This window comes from Microcaecilia unicolor, chromosome 1 (assembly GCF_901765095.1).
Source record: "Microcaecilia unicolor chromosome 1, aMicUni1.1, whole genome shotgun sequence".
NCBI classification, from domain to species: Eukaryota; Metazoa; Chordata; class Amphibia; order Gymnophiona; family Siphonopidae; genus Microcaecilia; species Microcaecilia unicolor.
Genome location: NC_044031.1, coordinates 616,898,588 through 616,913,526, shown reverse-complemented (window position 1 = coordinate 616,913,526; position 14,939 = coordinate 616,898,588). Strand labels below are relative to the sequence as shown.

General features: G+C 46.7%; 1 protein-coding gene across 1 annotated transcript in view; it reads right to left on the bottom strand.

The window, feature by feature from the left end:
* Positions 1-13,958: 13,958 nt before the first annotated feature.
* The window catches only part of LOC115460235 (rho GTPase-activating protein 39-like), a 58,283-nt gene continuing 57,302 nt past the window's right edge, over positions 13,959-14,939 (bottom strand). Inside the window, exon 3 of the mRNA XM_030190052.1 lies at positions 13,959-13,985. Coding sequence (XP_030045912.1) covers positions 13,959-13,985 — 27 coding nt within the window. The remainder of the gene's footprint in view (positions 13,986-14,939) is intronic.

The following is a 14,939-nucleotide window of genomic DNA, read 5'->3' as shown; positions in this document are numbered from 1 at the left end:
ACAGAGGGCGAGCGGTCCTCTCGGTGCCGATGCTTACTGGGTGCCGACTCCCTCGGCAACCCAGAGCTCTCGGTGCCGACAAGGGAAGGGGACCGGTGACGATGCTTCTTCGATTTTTTGGAACGAAGCACGTCAGCGGAGCTTCCGGCACCGACGAGGAGGACGTAGAATCCAGCCGTCTCTTCCTCGGGGCCGAGGCCGAAGAAGGTCGGTCTCGGGGGGGCTGTACCGCAGGAGCCCTCAGGGTAGGGGGAGACCACCCGAAGGCTCACCGCCACCAGCAGTGGGAATGGACAGCCCTCACCTGCACTCCAGACGAAGCACCACCGTCCGACGACATCAGCAGACGAGGAGGTCTCGATACCACCGACGCCGACGCAGCCCTCCGATGTCGCCCCGATGCAGAGGGCCGATGCCTCTATGCACTCGATGCAATCGGGGGCGAGGATGAAAGTCCGGGCGCCGACGACGTCGAAGCAGTCGATACTCCCGGTGCCGATGCCGACGAAGAGCCCGAGAACAAAACGTTCCACTGGGCTAATCTCGCTACCTGAGTCCGCTTTTGCAAAAGAGAACAGACTACAGGCCTGAGGGCGGTGCCCAGCCCCCAGACACTGAAGACACGATGCGTGCCTGTCAGTGAGCGAGATTACCCAGGCGCACTGGGTGCACTTCTTGAAGCCGCTGGAAGACTTCGATGTCATGGGCGGAAAAATCGCGCCGGCGAGATCAAAACTCGAAATGGCGAAAATGGCACCACAAAAATAGGGGGAAGAAAAACTTCGACCGAGGCCTAAATAGGGCCTACCCCGACGACGAAAGAAAACTTACCGGGGCAAAACTAGAAGTATGGGAAGGGAGAAAACCATAAAGGTCTCCTTCCGACACCTTTTTTTTTTTTTTTTTTTGTAGAACGGTCAATAAACGACGCGCGAGGTCAACTTTGGGGCGCGAACGGCGAAACACGACCGTACCGAGCGCGGACAAAAGAAGACTGGCCGGCACGAGCCGGTTCGGGCAGGAAGACGGCCGCGCATGCGCGGTGCGCATCGGCGCGCGAGGACTAGCAAAGAACTTTGCTAGAAAGTGTTCCGATTGGAGGGGCTGCCATGGACGTCACCCATCAGTGAGAACAAGCAGCCTGCTTGTCCTCGGAGAACAAGATTTTTGAAATGTATGAAGTCAGCATGGGCACGGGATTTCAGCCAAAGGCGTTCGACAGAGCAGGCACAGGAACATAGGTAGCGGATTCTAGAGGTCAGCCAAGACTGGGGTTTGGTATGTTTTACAGAACGGGGAATGGGAGGAGCGAGAGTATCCTGAGCAGAGGAGAGACTAGTATTATAGGAAGAGACAGCCTCATTGACAGACTTGGATAACATAGTGGTAGAGAAGAGATTTGAAACATTGGAGGACAGAGTAGAAGGGTCAATAGCCTGAAGATTCCTAAATGTATTGGTTAAGATGTATCTCCATCTTATGAAAAACTCCACTGGTTGCCATTGGAGGCAAGTGTTCTATTTAAGCTTTGCTATTTTGTCCATAAGATACTACAAGGAGTGGTCCCTAGCTATATGTATCCTATGTTGAATATCTTAACTGCCAGGTTTGGAACGCAAGATAATCCAAATTTATCATTCCCTTCTTATAAGGGCTCACATTTTAAGAAATATTTTACGGCTCTATTCTCATATAAAGCCTCTCAAACTTGGAATTTTTTGCCAACTCTAGTGAAATCTCAATTACATTACTTATCCTTTTGTAAACTTTTAAAGACGAATTTGTTCAGAAAATGTGTGCTTTCTAATTAATTGTTGATGCCATGTTTTTCTTTATATTAATCCAACTATTATATTGTGAGCTCCCAGTTTTGTAGACTAGTTTTATTTCGAATTGTAATCTACTCCAAACCTATTTTATAGGTGATGAAGGGAATATAACATTATTTTTTTTTAATAACAGCCCAACTGGGTGCATACACAATTAACACTTAGGTGCTAACACTTATGGCATAAATACTCTGCCTAAGTGCTGCAGATACCCACATAACCTATAGGGTTCTAAGTTACATGTGCAAATTCAAACCCCGCCCAAGCTCATTTGCAATTATGTGCTATAACAGTTGTACAGGTATTTACAGAGTAATGCTTAGGCATAATTTTGGCATTTATACCTGTATGTGGACACACACACATGTAAATGCCATTATTCTAAGTATTTACATGCATAAGAGGTATGTAAATATTAGCACCCATGTATCATAACTGCCTGATTTATACTACTTAATTTTTTAGTTGCAAATAGGCATGGTAGAAACACTATGGGTCAATTTTCATTAAGTTGTACACTAGTAACACATAGTTGTACACTTTGCAGACATATCTGGAGCTACATGCTTTTAATTTTCAAAAACTCGACTGTGTACTTTACCTCTGCTATTTGTGTGAATGAGTAATATGTATGCTGATTTGAAAGTTCTATAACACTGACGTAGTTTGTGCCGTCAACCCACATCAGCACCTGGAAATACGTACTCTAAATGTAGTTGAGTATACCATAAAATGAAACTACACAGTAACCCTTTTCATATCCTGTGAGGTAGATACCTAACTGGGATTAGGTATCTTAATCTTTTTTTGCAAATGTACCTCATAAATTCAGAATTTATTATGTTGCCCATCCAAACAAAACTAAATATTCTGCTTGTAATACAACATACAGGTAAAACAACAGACATGCTTCTAAATAGATACATAGCTAATATTGTGAATACAAATAAAAGTATATTACTTTAATGCAGTGGTTCCCAAACCTGCCCTGGGGAGGGGCTCCCCCGCCAGTCAGGTTTTCAGGATATCCACAATGAACATTCATGAGAGAGATCTGCATGCAAATCTCTCTCATGAATATTGTTCTGTCTTCATGTTCATGGAGGTAGGGTATATTGTTATGTATATTTAATTACTTCAACAACTGTATGGTACTTGCTAATGAATATAAGTATTATCTGTATTCAATTGCATTGACTGCGATATAGATAGAACTGTGTATTAGAACAGTATTTCCTATAGTTTGTAGTATCTTGTGATTGATTCCTTGTGAGCTTTCCCTATTGGCTGTTAGCTCTGAACTAGGACCAGCCCTCCCCTCTCTGCCCCTGCAGGCTGTCTGTGAGAGCCATCTTCCTAGTATTCCTTTGTGATCAGCAGCTGTTCTAGAGGCTGATCCCTTCCTTAATCTACTGTAATTCCATCAAGATTTTTCACCATTTCCCCAAGTCATGCCCATTTATTTTCCGAGTTTCTCCCCCTTATTCTGAGTGTTACGGCTTTTCCTCTCAGCTGGGCTGAGGTTCTGGCCATCTCCTTGCACCTTTACAAGCAAACTGCTCTACCCTTGGTTCCTGTCTCACACTTGATTCCTGCTCCACTCCTGATTTCCTCCTTTCTTGACTCTGCACTGGGCTTAACCTCTCCATCCATGCTCTTGCCCAGCACAGGTCCTGGCAATTCCAGGCTAACAGAAAACGCCTCTGTGAGGATTCTTTTTTTTTTTTGTCTGTTGAGGTCTAGGCTTCAGGGAACTTCAGATGGACATTAGAGTGGTTGGTCCTGATGCCATGGTCCCAGGTATCAACAAACTATCCAGGACTGGTTGAACCTTTGCACCTATGTCGATGCAGTTGGTGCCAATATACAAATCAAGTCCAGATGGCAGATCAGCTGCTTCTGGATCCTCCTCCTTCAAGGCTGTTCAACAACTCCGTCTAAACTGCTGATCACAATACTGCCCTGAAAAGCCAAAACGCAGTAACTGTTGAGAATATAATTATTAGAAAAGTCCAGAAAAATGATTTGAATAAATCCCTATGATACAAATCTTGACCAAAATTAATATAATACTGTGTTCTGGCTTAACATACAGTGGTGGAAATAAGTATTTGATCCCTTGCTGATTTTGCAAGTTTGCCCACTGACAAAGACATGAGCAGCCCATAATTGAAGGGTAGGTTATTGGTAACAGTGAGAGATAGCACATCACAAATTAAATCCGGAAAATCACATTGTGGAAAGTATATGAATTTATTTGCATTCTGCAGAGGGAAATAAGTATTTAATCCCTCTGGCAAACAAGACCTAATACTTGGTGGCAAAACCCTTGTTGGCAAGCACAGCGGTCAGACGTCTTCTGTAGTTGATGATGAGGTTTGCACACATGTCAGGAGGAATTTTGGTCCACTCCTCTTTGCAGATCATCTCTAAATCATTAAGAGTTCTGGGCTGTCGCTTGGCAACTCGCAGCTTCAGCTCCCTCCATAAGTTTTCAATGGGATTAAGGTCTGGTGACTGGCTAGGCCACTCCATGACCCTAATGTGCTTCTTCCTGAGCCACTCCTTTGTTGCCTTGGCTGTATGTTTTGGGTCATTGTCGTGCTGGAAGACCCAGCCACGACCCATTTTTAAGGCCCTGGCGGAGGGAAGGAGGTAGTCACTCAGAATTGTACGGTACATGGCCCCATCCATTCTCCCATTGATGCGGTGAAGTAGTCCTGTGCCCTTAGCAGAGAAACACCCCCAAAACATAACATTTCCACCTCCATGCTTGACAGTGGGGACGGTGTTCTTTGGGTCATAGGCAGCATTTCTCTTCCTCCAAACACGGCGAGTTGAGTGCATGCCAAAGAGCTCAATTTTTGTCTCATCTGACCACAGCACCTTCTCCCAATCACTCTCGGCATCATCCAGGTGTTCACTGGCAAACTTCAGACGGGCCGTCACATGTGCCTTCCGGAGCAGGGGGACCTTGCGGGCACTGCAGGATTGCAATCCGTTATGTCGTAATGTGTTACCAATGGTTTTCGTGGTGACAGTGGTCCCAGCTGCCTTGAGATCATTGACAAGATCCCCCCTTGTAGTTGTAGGCTGATTTCTAACCTTCCTCATGATCAAGGATACCCCACGAGGTGAGATTTTGCGTGGAGCCCCAGATCTTTGTCGATTGACAGTCATTTTGTACTTCTTCCATTTTCTTACTATGGCACCAACAGTTGTCTCCTTCTCGCCCAGCGTCTTACTGATGGTTTTGTAGCCCATTCCAGCCTTGTGCAGGTGTATGATCTTGTCCCTGACATCCTTAGACAGCTCCTTGCCCTTGGCCATTTTGTAGAGGTTAGAGTCTGACTGATTCACTGAGTCTGTGGACAGGTGTCTTTCATACAGGTGACCATTGCCGACAGCTGTCTGTCATGCAGGTAACGAGTTGATTTGGAGCATCTACCTGGTCTGTAGGGGCCAGATCTCTTACTGGTTGGTGGGGGATCAAATACTTATTTCCCTCTGCAGAATGCAAATAAATTCATATACTTTCCACAATGTGATTTTCCGGATTTAATTTGTGATGTGCTATCTCTCACTGTTACCAATAACCTACCCTTCAATTATGGGCTGCTCATGTCTTTGTCAGTGGGCAAACTTACAAAATCAGCAAGGGATCAAATACTTATTTCCACCACTGTATCTCCCATTTATCAAAAGATACTGTGTTATGGACTTAAAAGCTAGAAAATGCATCCAAATGTTAAAAGGCTTCCGTATTAAGAAATAAAACAGTGAATACAGGACATCTGGTGAATTAGCTTAGTTTTGATAAAAATTTGAGTTACTGCATTCCGGGCTGGTCCCTTGGAGACTGCAGCACTCCCCCAGATATAGTTAAGGATGAGCAGTCCTCTGCAAGGGTACTTTAGGATAGCAGATGTCATGATCTCCCTGCTCCTAGTATTATGATATGAGGACTGAGGCTGATGCTAATTTGCCTTCACTTGATGCTCAGTGTCAGTACCAAAGCAACAGAATCCTTCGTCTTTTTTGGATGGGTGGTGATGGGCGGTCCCAGAGGCTTATATTGATGCTCAACTTTGAGTGGGATCCCCAGCATCTGGTGCAGCTCCTGGCTCTTTAAAGGTTGATACCTCTGATGCCAATGCACTGGGCTTGGACTTATTTTGACTGAAGAACTCAATTATTTGCTCTTGATTGCAATGAAAAGTCCTAGACATCATCATTTCATACCTGACACAGCTGAAGATAGCATACTCAGGCATAAGACATTCCAGGCATCAGCTGTGTGTATTGGTTGATTGATATTCTGTGCATTTCCTGCACATCCTGAAGCTGCAGGGGTTCTGCTTATGAGTCTCAGGAGAAAAACAGCCAATGCAAAATCAGACAACAATGTTCAAAACCCCAGTTGCACAGACATCAGTGCAGGTTGCAGCCACACTAAAAATTAAAGAAAAACGACCAAAGAAAATCTAAGGACATTCTAAAAGGAAAGGCAAGAATCTAAGGCAACCCAATGTGACTTTTTTTTTTAATTTGTCTTTACTTTTTACAAAACTAAAACAGGAAGACAAAAATTAGCATTTTGGGCTTTGCAGAAAAAATACTAACTGAGGTAGCCTTGCATGGCAGTGCCAGTGTGGAAAGTCCCACACATGCATGATTTCCTTACTAGAAAGCTCTACAAACTGTGGAAATTCGCAACATTTGTCACCCTGCTGGTATATTATAAGAACTTAAGATGTGCCACAGTGGAGCAGACCAAAGGTTTTGTTAAGTCTATCATGTCATACATAGTGGTCAATCCAGGTCACAAGTATCTGGCAAAATCCCAAGGAATAGATCCATTCTTTATTGTTCATACCTACAGAAAAGTGGGAGTTTCCAAAACTTACATGGCTAAGGAAAAATTAGATCTTACCTGCTAATTTGCTTTCCTTTAGTCTCTCCGGACCAGTCCAGGAACTGACTAGTGGGTTGTGCACTCCTTCCAGCAGGTGGAGACTGAGAACTCTGAATCTAGAGAGCCAATAATAGCCCTGGCCAACTAGCCTAAGATTCAGTAAAAAGTAACAAATAAGGAGAAGAATAAAGAGAGAAAGAAACCCCCTCTGTGCCACCAGTTATGTAAGCAGCCATTCCATGTAAAGGCAAGACAGTGACAACCCCGTGGCGGTCAGCCAAAGAATAAATTGGACAAAGTACAGCTCGCTCTTTAGCGGCACTTTGACAACATGTGTAGGAACCAACCCAATGGTTTATGTACGCCTTTTTTTTTTTTTTTTTTTTAAGTTTTACAGAATCGCAAACCACGAAACAGCTCTAAACATGAACCAAACTCGTATCCAACAACCAGAACACACTCTTTCATATTATTTACACGAGCCTGGGCGGGGTCTGGACCAGTCTGGAGGAACTAAAGGAAAGCAAATTAGCAGGTAAGATCTAATTTCTCCTTCATTAGCGTCCCTCCAGACCGGTCCAGGAACTCACTGGTGGGAAGTAACAAAGCAGTAATCTTAAGGGAGGGACCCCAGCAATACTGCCGTGAGAACCCTTGCCTTGAAAACCGCTTCTTGACAGCACTGCACATCCAATCCATAATGCTTCGGGAACAAATGCAAAGAAGACCATGTTGCTGCCTTACAAATGTCCAAAGGAAGAACCAAGAAATGTTCTGCCCAAGAAGCCGCTTGTCCCCTAGTAGAATGAGCCTTGATCCCTTGCGGAACTTGTTTGCCTGAAAGAAGGTAAGCAGACTCTATCATTTCCCTCAACCACCTAGACAGAGTTGGCTTAGAAGCCGCTAGACCCTTACGGGATCCCCCGATAAGGAGAAACAGACGATCTGAACACCTGAACTCTTCCGAAACTTTCAGATAGTGTCTAGCAACCCTTCTGACATCAAGAGATCGCAGTCTGCGCTGTTCTTTGGAACCCAAGAAAGAACCTAAGACTGGCAAAACCACAGACTGAGAGACATGAAAATGGGAGACCACTTTAGGAAGGAACGAACGAACCGGATGCAACACCACACGCTCCTTAGAAAACTCCAAAAACGGCGACCTACAAGAAAGAGCCTGTAACTCCGACATCCATCTGGCTGAGGCAATAGCAACTAAAAACACTGTCTTGAGCGATAAATCCTTAAGAGAACAAGCCTCTAAAGGTTCAAAGGGAGGCCTAGTAAGAACTGACAAGACCAAATTAAGATCCCAAGCCGGAAACATAACTCTCGGAGGAGGCCGCAGTAGACCTACCCCTTTCAAAAAACGAGACACATCCGAAAGACTCGCTAAGGACTTGCCCTGAACGCGACCCCGAAAACACGATATAGCCATGTCTTGAACCTTAAGGGAAGCAAGAGCCAAGCCCTTATCAAAGCCATGCTGCAAAAAATCCAACATCTCCGGCACCGCGGCTTGTAAAACACAAATGTCTCGATCAGCACACCAGGCCTCAAAAATCCGCCAAATTCGGACATAATTCAGAGACGTCGAACGGCGACGAGAACGAAGCATGGTAGAGATGACTTTCGAAGAGTAACCCCTCTTCGTTAACCGTGCCCTCTCAAGAGCCAGGCCGTAAGACAAAATCAAGATGGATCTGGATGAACAATCGACCCCTGAACGAGCAGACCGGGATGGTCCAACAGCCGGAGTGGAGGAGCAGCTAGAAGGCGCACCAGATCTGCGTACCATGGCTGGCGAGGCCAATCTGGAACTACCAGTATCACCTTTCCCTCGTGCGCCTCGATGCGCTGGAGAAGTCTTCCCAGGAGAGGCCACAGAGGAAACGCATATAGCAGAGCCAGAGGCCACAGCTGAAGAAGAGCATCCACCCCACCCGCTCAAGGATCTTTTCTGCGACTGAAGAAATTACTTACCTTGGCGATGACATGAGTGGCTAAGAGATCCCTGACTGGCCACCCCCACTGATCTACTATCATTTGAAAGGCCAGCGATCCGAAAGCCCACTCTCCGGGATCTAGGATGTGCCGACTGAGAAAATCTGCTTGCACGTTTTCCTTCCTGCTTTGTGCGAGGCTGAGAGCGCGATTAAATGAGTTTCCGCCCATGACATGAGTCTCGATGACTCCAGATGTAACAGCTTACTCCTTGTTCATCCCTGCCAGTTGACATATGCTGTTGCATTGCCTGAAAGAATGCGAACCGACGTGCCTTTTACTAGGGAAGAAAATGCCTCCAGAGCTAGACTGATCACCCTGGTTTCCAGGAGGTTGATCGATAAGGACGTCTCCGAAGGACACCACAGACCTTGAGCAAACTGTCCAAGGCAGTGTGCACCCCAGCCCTTGAGGCTGGCATCCGTAGTTATCACTGTCCAGCTGGGCGGATCCAATGGCATGCCCTTGGTCAGATTGGACATCCTCAACCACCAAAATAAGCTGCTGCGCTCCGGCATCTGCAAATGCAACCTAACGTGCAAGTAGTCCTTCTGAGGAAACCACCGGGACAGGAGAGACGCCTGAAGACACCTGATGTGCGCCCTGGCCCAAGGCACCGCCTCTATCATTGCTGCCATGGAGCCCAATACCTGCAAATAATCCCGAGCACAAGGAACCTGCCTGCGCAACAAGGCCTGAACCTGAGATTGGATCTTCAGAATCCTCACCTGAGGCAGAAATATGCAACCCTGTGCCGTGTCGAACAAAACCCCCAAGTACTCCAGGGTTTGAGACGGCACTAACCAACTTTTAGCTGAGTTGACCACCCATCCAATAGACTGCAGAAACTGAACCACTCGATTTCTGACTTGAAGGCTCTCGTGGTATGACTTTGCCCGAATCAACCAGTCGTTCAGATACGGATGAAACAAAATGCCTTCCCGTCTGAGTGCCGCTGCGACTACTACCATGACCTTAGTGAATGTACGCGGAGCCGTGGCTAAACCGAAGGGAAGCGCCCGAAACTGAAAATGCTGTCCAAGGACTGCAAAACAAAGGAAGCGCTGATGCCCCTGCCGAATTGGAATATGCAGATAGGCCTCCGTCAAATCCAGAGCCGTCAGAAACTCTCCCATCCGACTGCCACTATCCCCGAGCGCAGAGTTTCCATCCGAAAACTGGGAACCCGGAGCGCCCGATTGACTGCCTTCAGATCTACGATTGGCCGAAAGGAACCTTCCTTCTTTGGAACTACAAAATAAATGGACTAACGACCGTGTCTGACTTCTGATGGAGGAATAGGACAAACCACCTGCAGCAGAAGTCTTAACAGAGTGTCCCGAATCGCGCCCGCCTTTAGACGAGATCGGCAGGGAGACTCTAGAAAGGCATCAGAGAGAGGACGAGCAAATTCTAAGGCGTACCCGTCTCGAATAACCTCCAAAACCCACTGATCTGAGGTAATTTGGGCCCACCTCTGAAATAACAGAGCTAAACGAGCTCCCACCGGAACCAGAGGAGAGGCCCTCGCACCTTCATAGGGCTGGACGGGCAGCGGATTGAAAAGAAGAGCCGGAGTCAACAGAACCCACGAAACGACCGGTTCCTCTGAAAGAGACGAGACTGCTGTGGCTGAACGCCTCTGACTGACCGAAAACGATAGAAATCCCATCCTTGACCGTGGCTAAAACCAGAATAGCGCTGAGGAGCTCTAGGATGATCTTCTGGTAGGCGAGGCACCTTGGTGTCTTCCCAACTATTGACCAGTTTGTATAACTCGGGCCCCAGCAAAAAGGAACCCCGAAAAGGGAACTTACTTAATTTAGACTTAGAAGCCGCATCCGCAGACCAACCCCTCAGCCACAGAGAGCGACGAGCTGCCACGGTAAGGGCCATGGATTTCGATGACGCCCTCAACAAGTCATATAAGGCATCTGGTAAAAAGGCAGAGCCTGTCTCAATCTTAGCCACTTCTGTGTCAATTGAAAACAAATCATCGGAAGACCTATCCAAAACTCGCTTGGCCCACCAAAAGCAAGCTCTAGCTACCAAAGAGCCACAAATAGCCACCTGAACAGCCAGAGAGGAGACGTCAAAACTGCTCTTTAAGAAGACCTCTACCCTACGATCCTGAACATCTCGAAGTGCAGTACCACCATCTACTGGAACTGTATTGCGCTTAGTGACCGCAAATACTACTGCATCCACCACAGGCACCTTCACTACTACTACTACTACTTAACATTTCTAAAGCGCTACTAGGGTTACGCAGCGCTGTACAATTTAACATAGGACAGTCCCTGCTCAAAGAGCTTACAATCTAAAGGACACGTGAACAGTCAGTCTGATAGGGGCAGTCAAATTGGGGCAGTCTGGATTTCCTGAAAGAGTTAGGTGCCGAACGCAGCATTGAAGATGTGGGCTTTAAGCAAAGACTTGAAGATGGGCAAGGAGGGGGCTTGGCGTAAGGGCTCGGGAAGGTTGTTCCAAGCATAGGGTGAGGCGAGGCAGAATGAGCGGAGCCTGGAGTTGGCGGTGGTGGAGAAGGGTAATGAGAGGAGGGATTTGTCCTGTGAACGGAGGTTTCGGGCGGGAACGTAAGGGGAGATGAGGGTGGAGAGGTAGTGAGGAGCATCAGACTGAGTGCATTTGTAGGTAAGAAGGAGAAGCTTGAACTGAATGCGGTATCTGATCAGAAGCCAGTGAAGTGACCTGAGGAGAGGGGTGATATGAGTATATCGGTTCTGGCGGAATATAAGACGTGCAGCAGAGTTCTGAACAGATTGAAGGGGGGATAGGTGGCTAAGTGGGAGGCCGGTGAGGAGTAAGTTGCAGTAGTCAAGGCGAGAGGTAATGAGAGCGTGGAAGAGAGTTTGGGTGGTGTGTTCAGAGAGGAAAGGGCAAATTTTGCTGATGTTAAAGAAGAAGAAGCGACAGGTCTTAGCTATCTGCTGGATATGTGCAGAGAAGGAGAGGGAGGAGTCAAAGATGACTCCGAGGTTGCGGGCAGATGAGACGGGGAGGATGAGGGTGTTATCAACTGAGATAGAAAGCGAAGGAAGAGGAGAAGTGGGTTTTGGTGGAAAGACGATGAGCTCGGTCTTGGACATGTTCAGTTTCAGATGGCGGTTGGACATCCAGGCAGCAATGTCGGATAAGCAGGCTGATATCTTTGCCTGGGTCTCCGCGGTGATGTCTGGTGTGGAGAGATACAGCTGGGTGTCATCAGCATAGAGATGATACTGGAAACCATGAGATGAGATCAGGGAGCCCAGGGAAGAGGTGTAGATTGAGAAGAGAAGAGGTCCAAGGACAGATCCCTGGGGAACACCAACAGATAGCGGGATGGGGGTGGAGGAGGATCCATGAGAGTGAACTCTGAAGGTGCGGTGGGAGAGATAGGAGGAGAACCAGGAGAGGACAGACACCTGGAACCCAAATGAGGACAGTGTGGCAAGAAGTAAATCATGATTGACAGTGTCAAAAGCGGCGGATAGATCGAGGAGGATGAGGATGGAGTAGTGGCTTCTGGATTTGGCAAGGAACAGGTCATTACAGACTTTAGAGAGTGCTGTTTCTGTCGAGTGTAGAGGGCGAAAACCGGATTGAAGTGGATCGAGGATAGCATGAGAGGAGAGAAAATCAAGGCAGCGGCTGTGAACGGCGCGCTCAAGTATTTTGGAGAGGAAGGGTAGGAGGGAGATGGTTGGAGGGACAGGTAGGGTCAAGTGATGGTTTTTTGAGGAGAGGTGTGACTAAGGCGTGCTTGAAGGTGTCAGGGACAGTTGCAGTGGAGAGAGAGAGGTTGAGGATATGACAGATGGCGGGGGTGACAGTATGAGAGATGATGTTAAGTAGGTTGGTGGGGGATGGGATCAGAAGAGCAGGTGGTGCATTTCGAGGAGGAAAGAAGGTGAGCGGTTTCCTCCTCGGTGATGTCGGGAAAGGAGGAGAAGGAGGCCTGGGTTGATTGGTTGAGGGAGAGGGTTGAAGGGTGAAGAGGAGGAGATGGCTTGGTAGTGAACTCAAGGTTGATCTTTTGCACCTTGTCGCGGAAGTAATCGGCCAGTGATTGAGGAGAGAGCGAGGGGTGGGTGGGAGCGGAGGGCACTTTAAGGAGAGAGTTAAGGGTGGGGAAGAGACGGTGGGGGTTGGAGCTGAGAGAATTGGTCAATTGGGTGTAATAATCCTGTTTGGCAAGGAATAGGGAGGAGTGGAAGGAGGATAGCATGAATTTGTAGTGAAGGAAATCTGAATGGGTGCGGGATTTCCTCCAGAGGCGTTCAGCAGATCGGGCGCAGGAGCGAAGGTAACGGATGCAAGGGGTCAGCCATGGCTGGGGAATAGTACGCTTCAGAAGAGATTTATCAACATCAGGGACTGGATAAAGTCGCACCATGGACCTTGCTAGCCTAAAGGGAGAATCTGGGAAATCCCACTGAGCCTGGATGATATCCCTAATGTCCTGATGCATAGGAAAAGTTATCCCAGGATGTCTAATTCCTTTAACTAGTAAATCAACCTTGCACACCTCAGGAACTGCGGATTGATCTTCTTCAAAATGCAAAGTGTCAGTCACCAAGGAAATGATTTCCTGAAGATCCTCCTTGTGAAAAATACGAACCACCGACGGATCTTCACCTGGGAAAGAGGAATCCGCCCCTGCCTCAGCGGAACCAGAGTCCTCCAACTGTGACTCATCCAAAATATCCATTTCTTCCAAAGCGGACATTTCCCAATCTTGATCTGAAGCCTGATCTTTCCCGAGACCCCCAGATTCTTTAACTCTCTTAGCAGGAATACATTTGTCTGGGCACAGTATCACCCGAAGAAACAGAAGGTACCAAAGGGGAACCAGCCTGCTTTAAGAGAAAAGCCTGGTACATTTGAATAACAAATTCTGGAGGGAAACCTCCCTCCTGAAGACCTCCTGAAGAGGGAAGCACTGCAGCAGACTGCCCAGCCGGTTGAACTAAAGAAAAGGAAGGCCGGCCCTCCAAAGAAGTTGGCGCTGACAAAATGGTCGCTGTTCCCGCCAAAACGGGAGCACGACACGAATTACAGCAGCGCAGAGACCGGACCGAAGACGCATCCGAAGGATCAACCAGCTCAGCTGTAGCAGAAAGAACCGCTGGAACAGCCACCTCCGCTGTTTCCAAAGCGGTGCAGTACTTGCAAGAACCTATCCAAAATTTTTTTTTTAATTCCAGTTACGTGAACTGCCTTGAGCACATCTTCTGGAAACAAAGGAGAGAAAGAAGAAGCAGAAAAGGGTCACAGGAGCAAAGGAGAAGTCGGAACATATGGAGGAAATGATTTAAGAAGTATGGGAGTGAAAAAGTAAACAGGCAAGGGAGGAGAAAAGAAATGAAATAGGATACAAAGAGGGAGTATGAAAATAGAACACAGAGTCGGGGTGAGCATGAGAGAAACAAATGGCTGGGAGGCAGTAAAGGAAAAGGGGAGAAAACTGACTGGTGATGGGAATAAAAAGGGGATAGAAGAGGAATGCAGTGGGGATAGAAGAGAAGGGATAATGAAGAGGTATGTGTTTTGTACAGTGCTATGTATACAATATAAAAATGATAAGCTATATAATAGTAGATGCAAAACAATAAGTGTGAAGAGGTTATGGCTGAAAGATTAAAGAGATGAGGAAAAATGATATGGACGGAGAAGAGAGAGTTAGGAAAAACAGAGAATCACAAGAAAAAAAAAGGTAACATAGAAAGTAGTAAGAGAAGATGAAGACGAAAGTAGAACAATGTACATAGGAAAATGCTAAAAGAAAATGTTTTCACTTTATTTTCATTTTTAACACCTGATTATGGGACCAATTTTCAAAACTCTGTATGCAGGTGGCAAAGTATGAGGGTACTTTAAACCACAGATGGTTTCAGTCCTCAAAGGGATGGAATTTCCCTGTGAAAACTGCCCAGGAAAATTATACCCACAGGGTTCGTCTGCACCTGCTTATTCTGTTCTTATGTCCTTACGTACTTTTTATAAGAAAAAGAAGGACTTGAAAATCAAAGCTGCCACCCATGACTGCCTTCTTTTCCCCATGGGTAAAAGCACAAATGCTGTTCATCTCTACATGTACTTTTACTTGGGAAAAGTGTGGACACTTTTCAGACAGTGAATTTACCTGGGTAAATGGATTTTGAAAATTGCTTTTCATGTGCCTAACA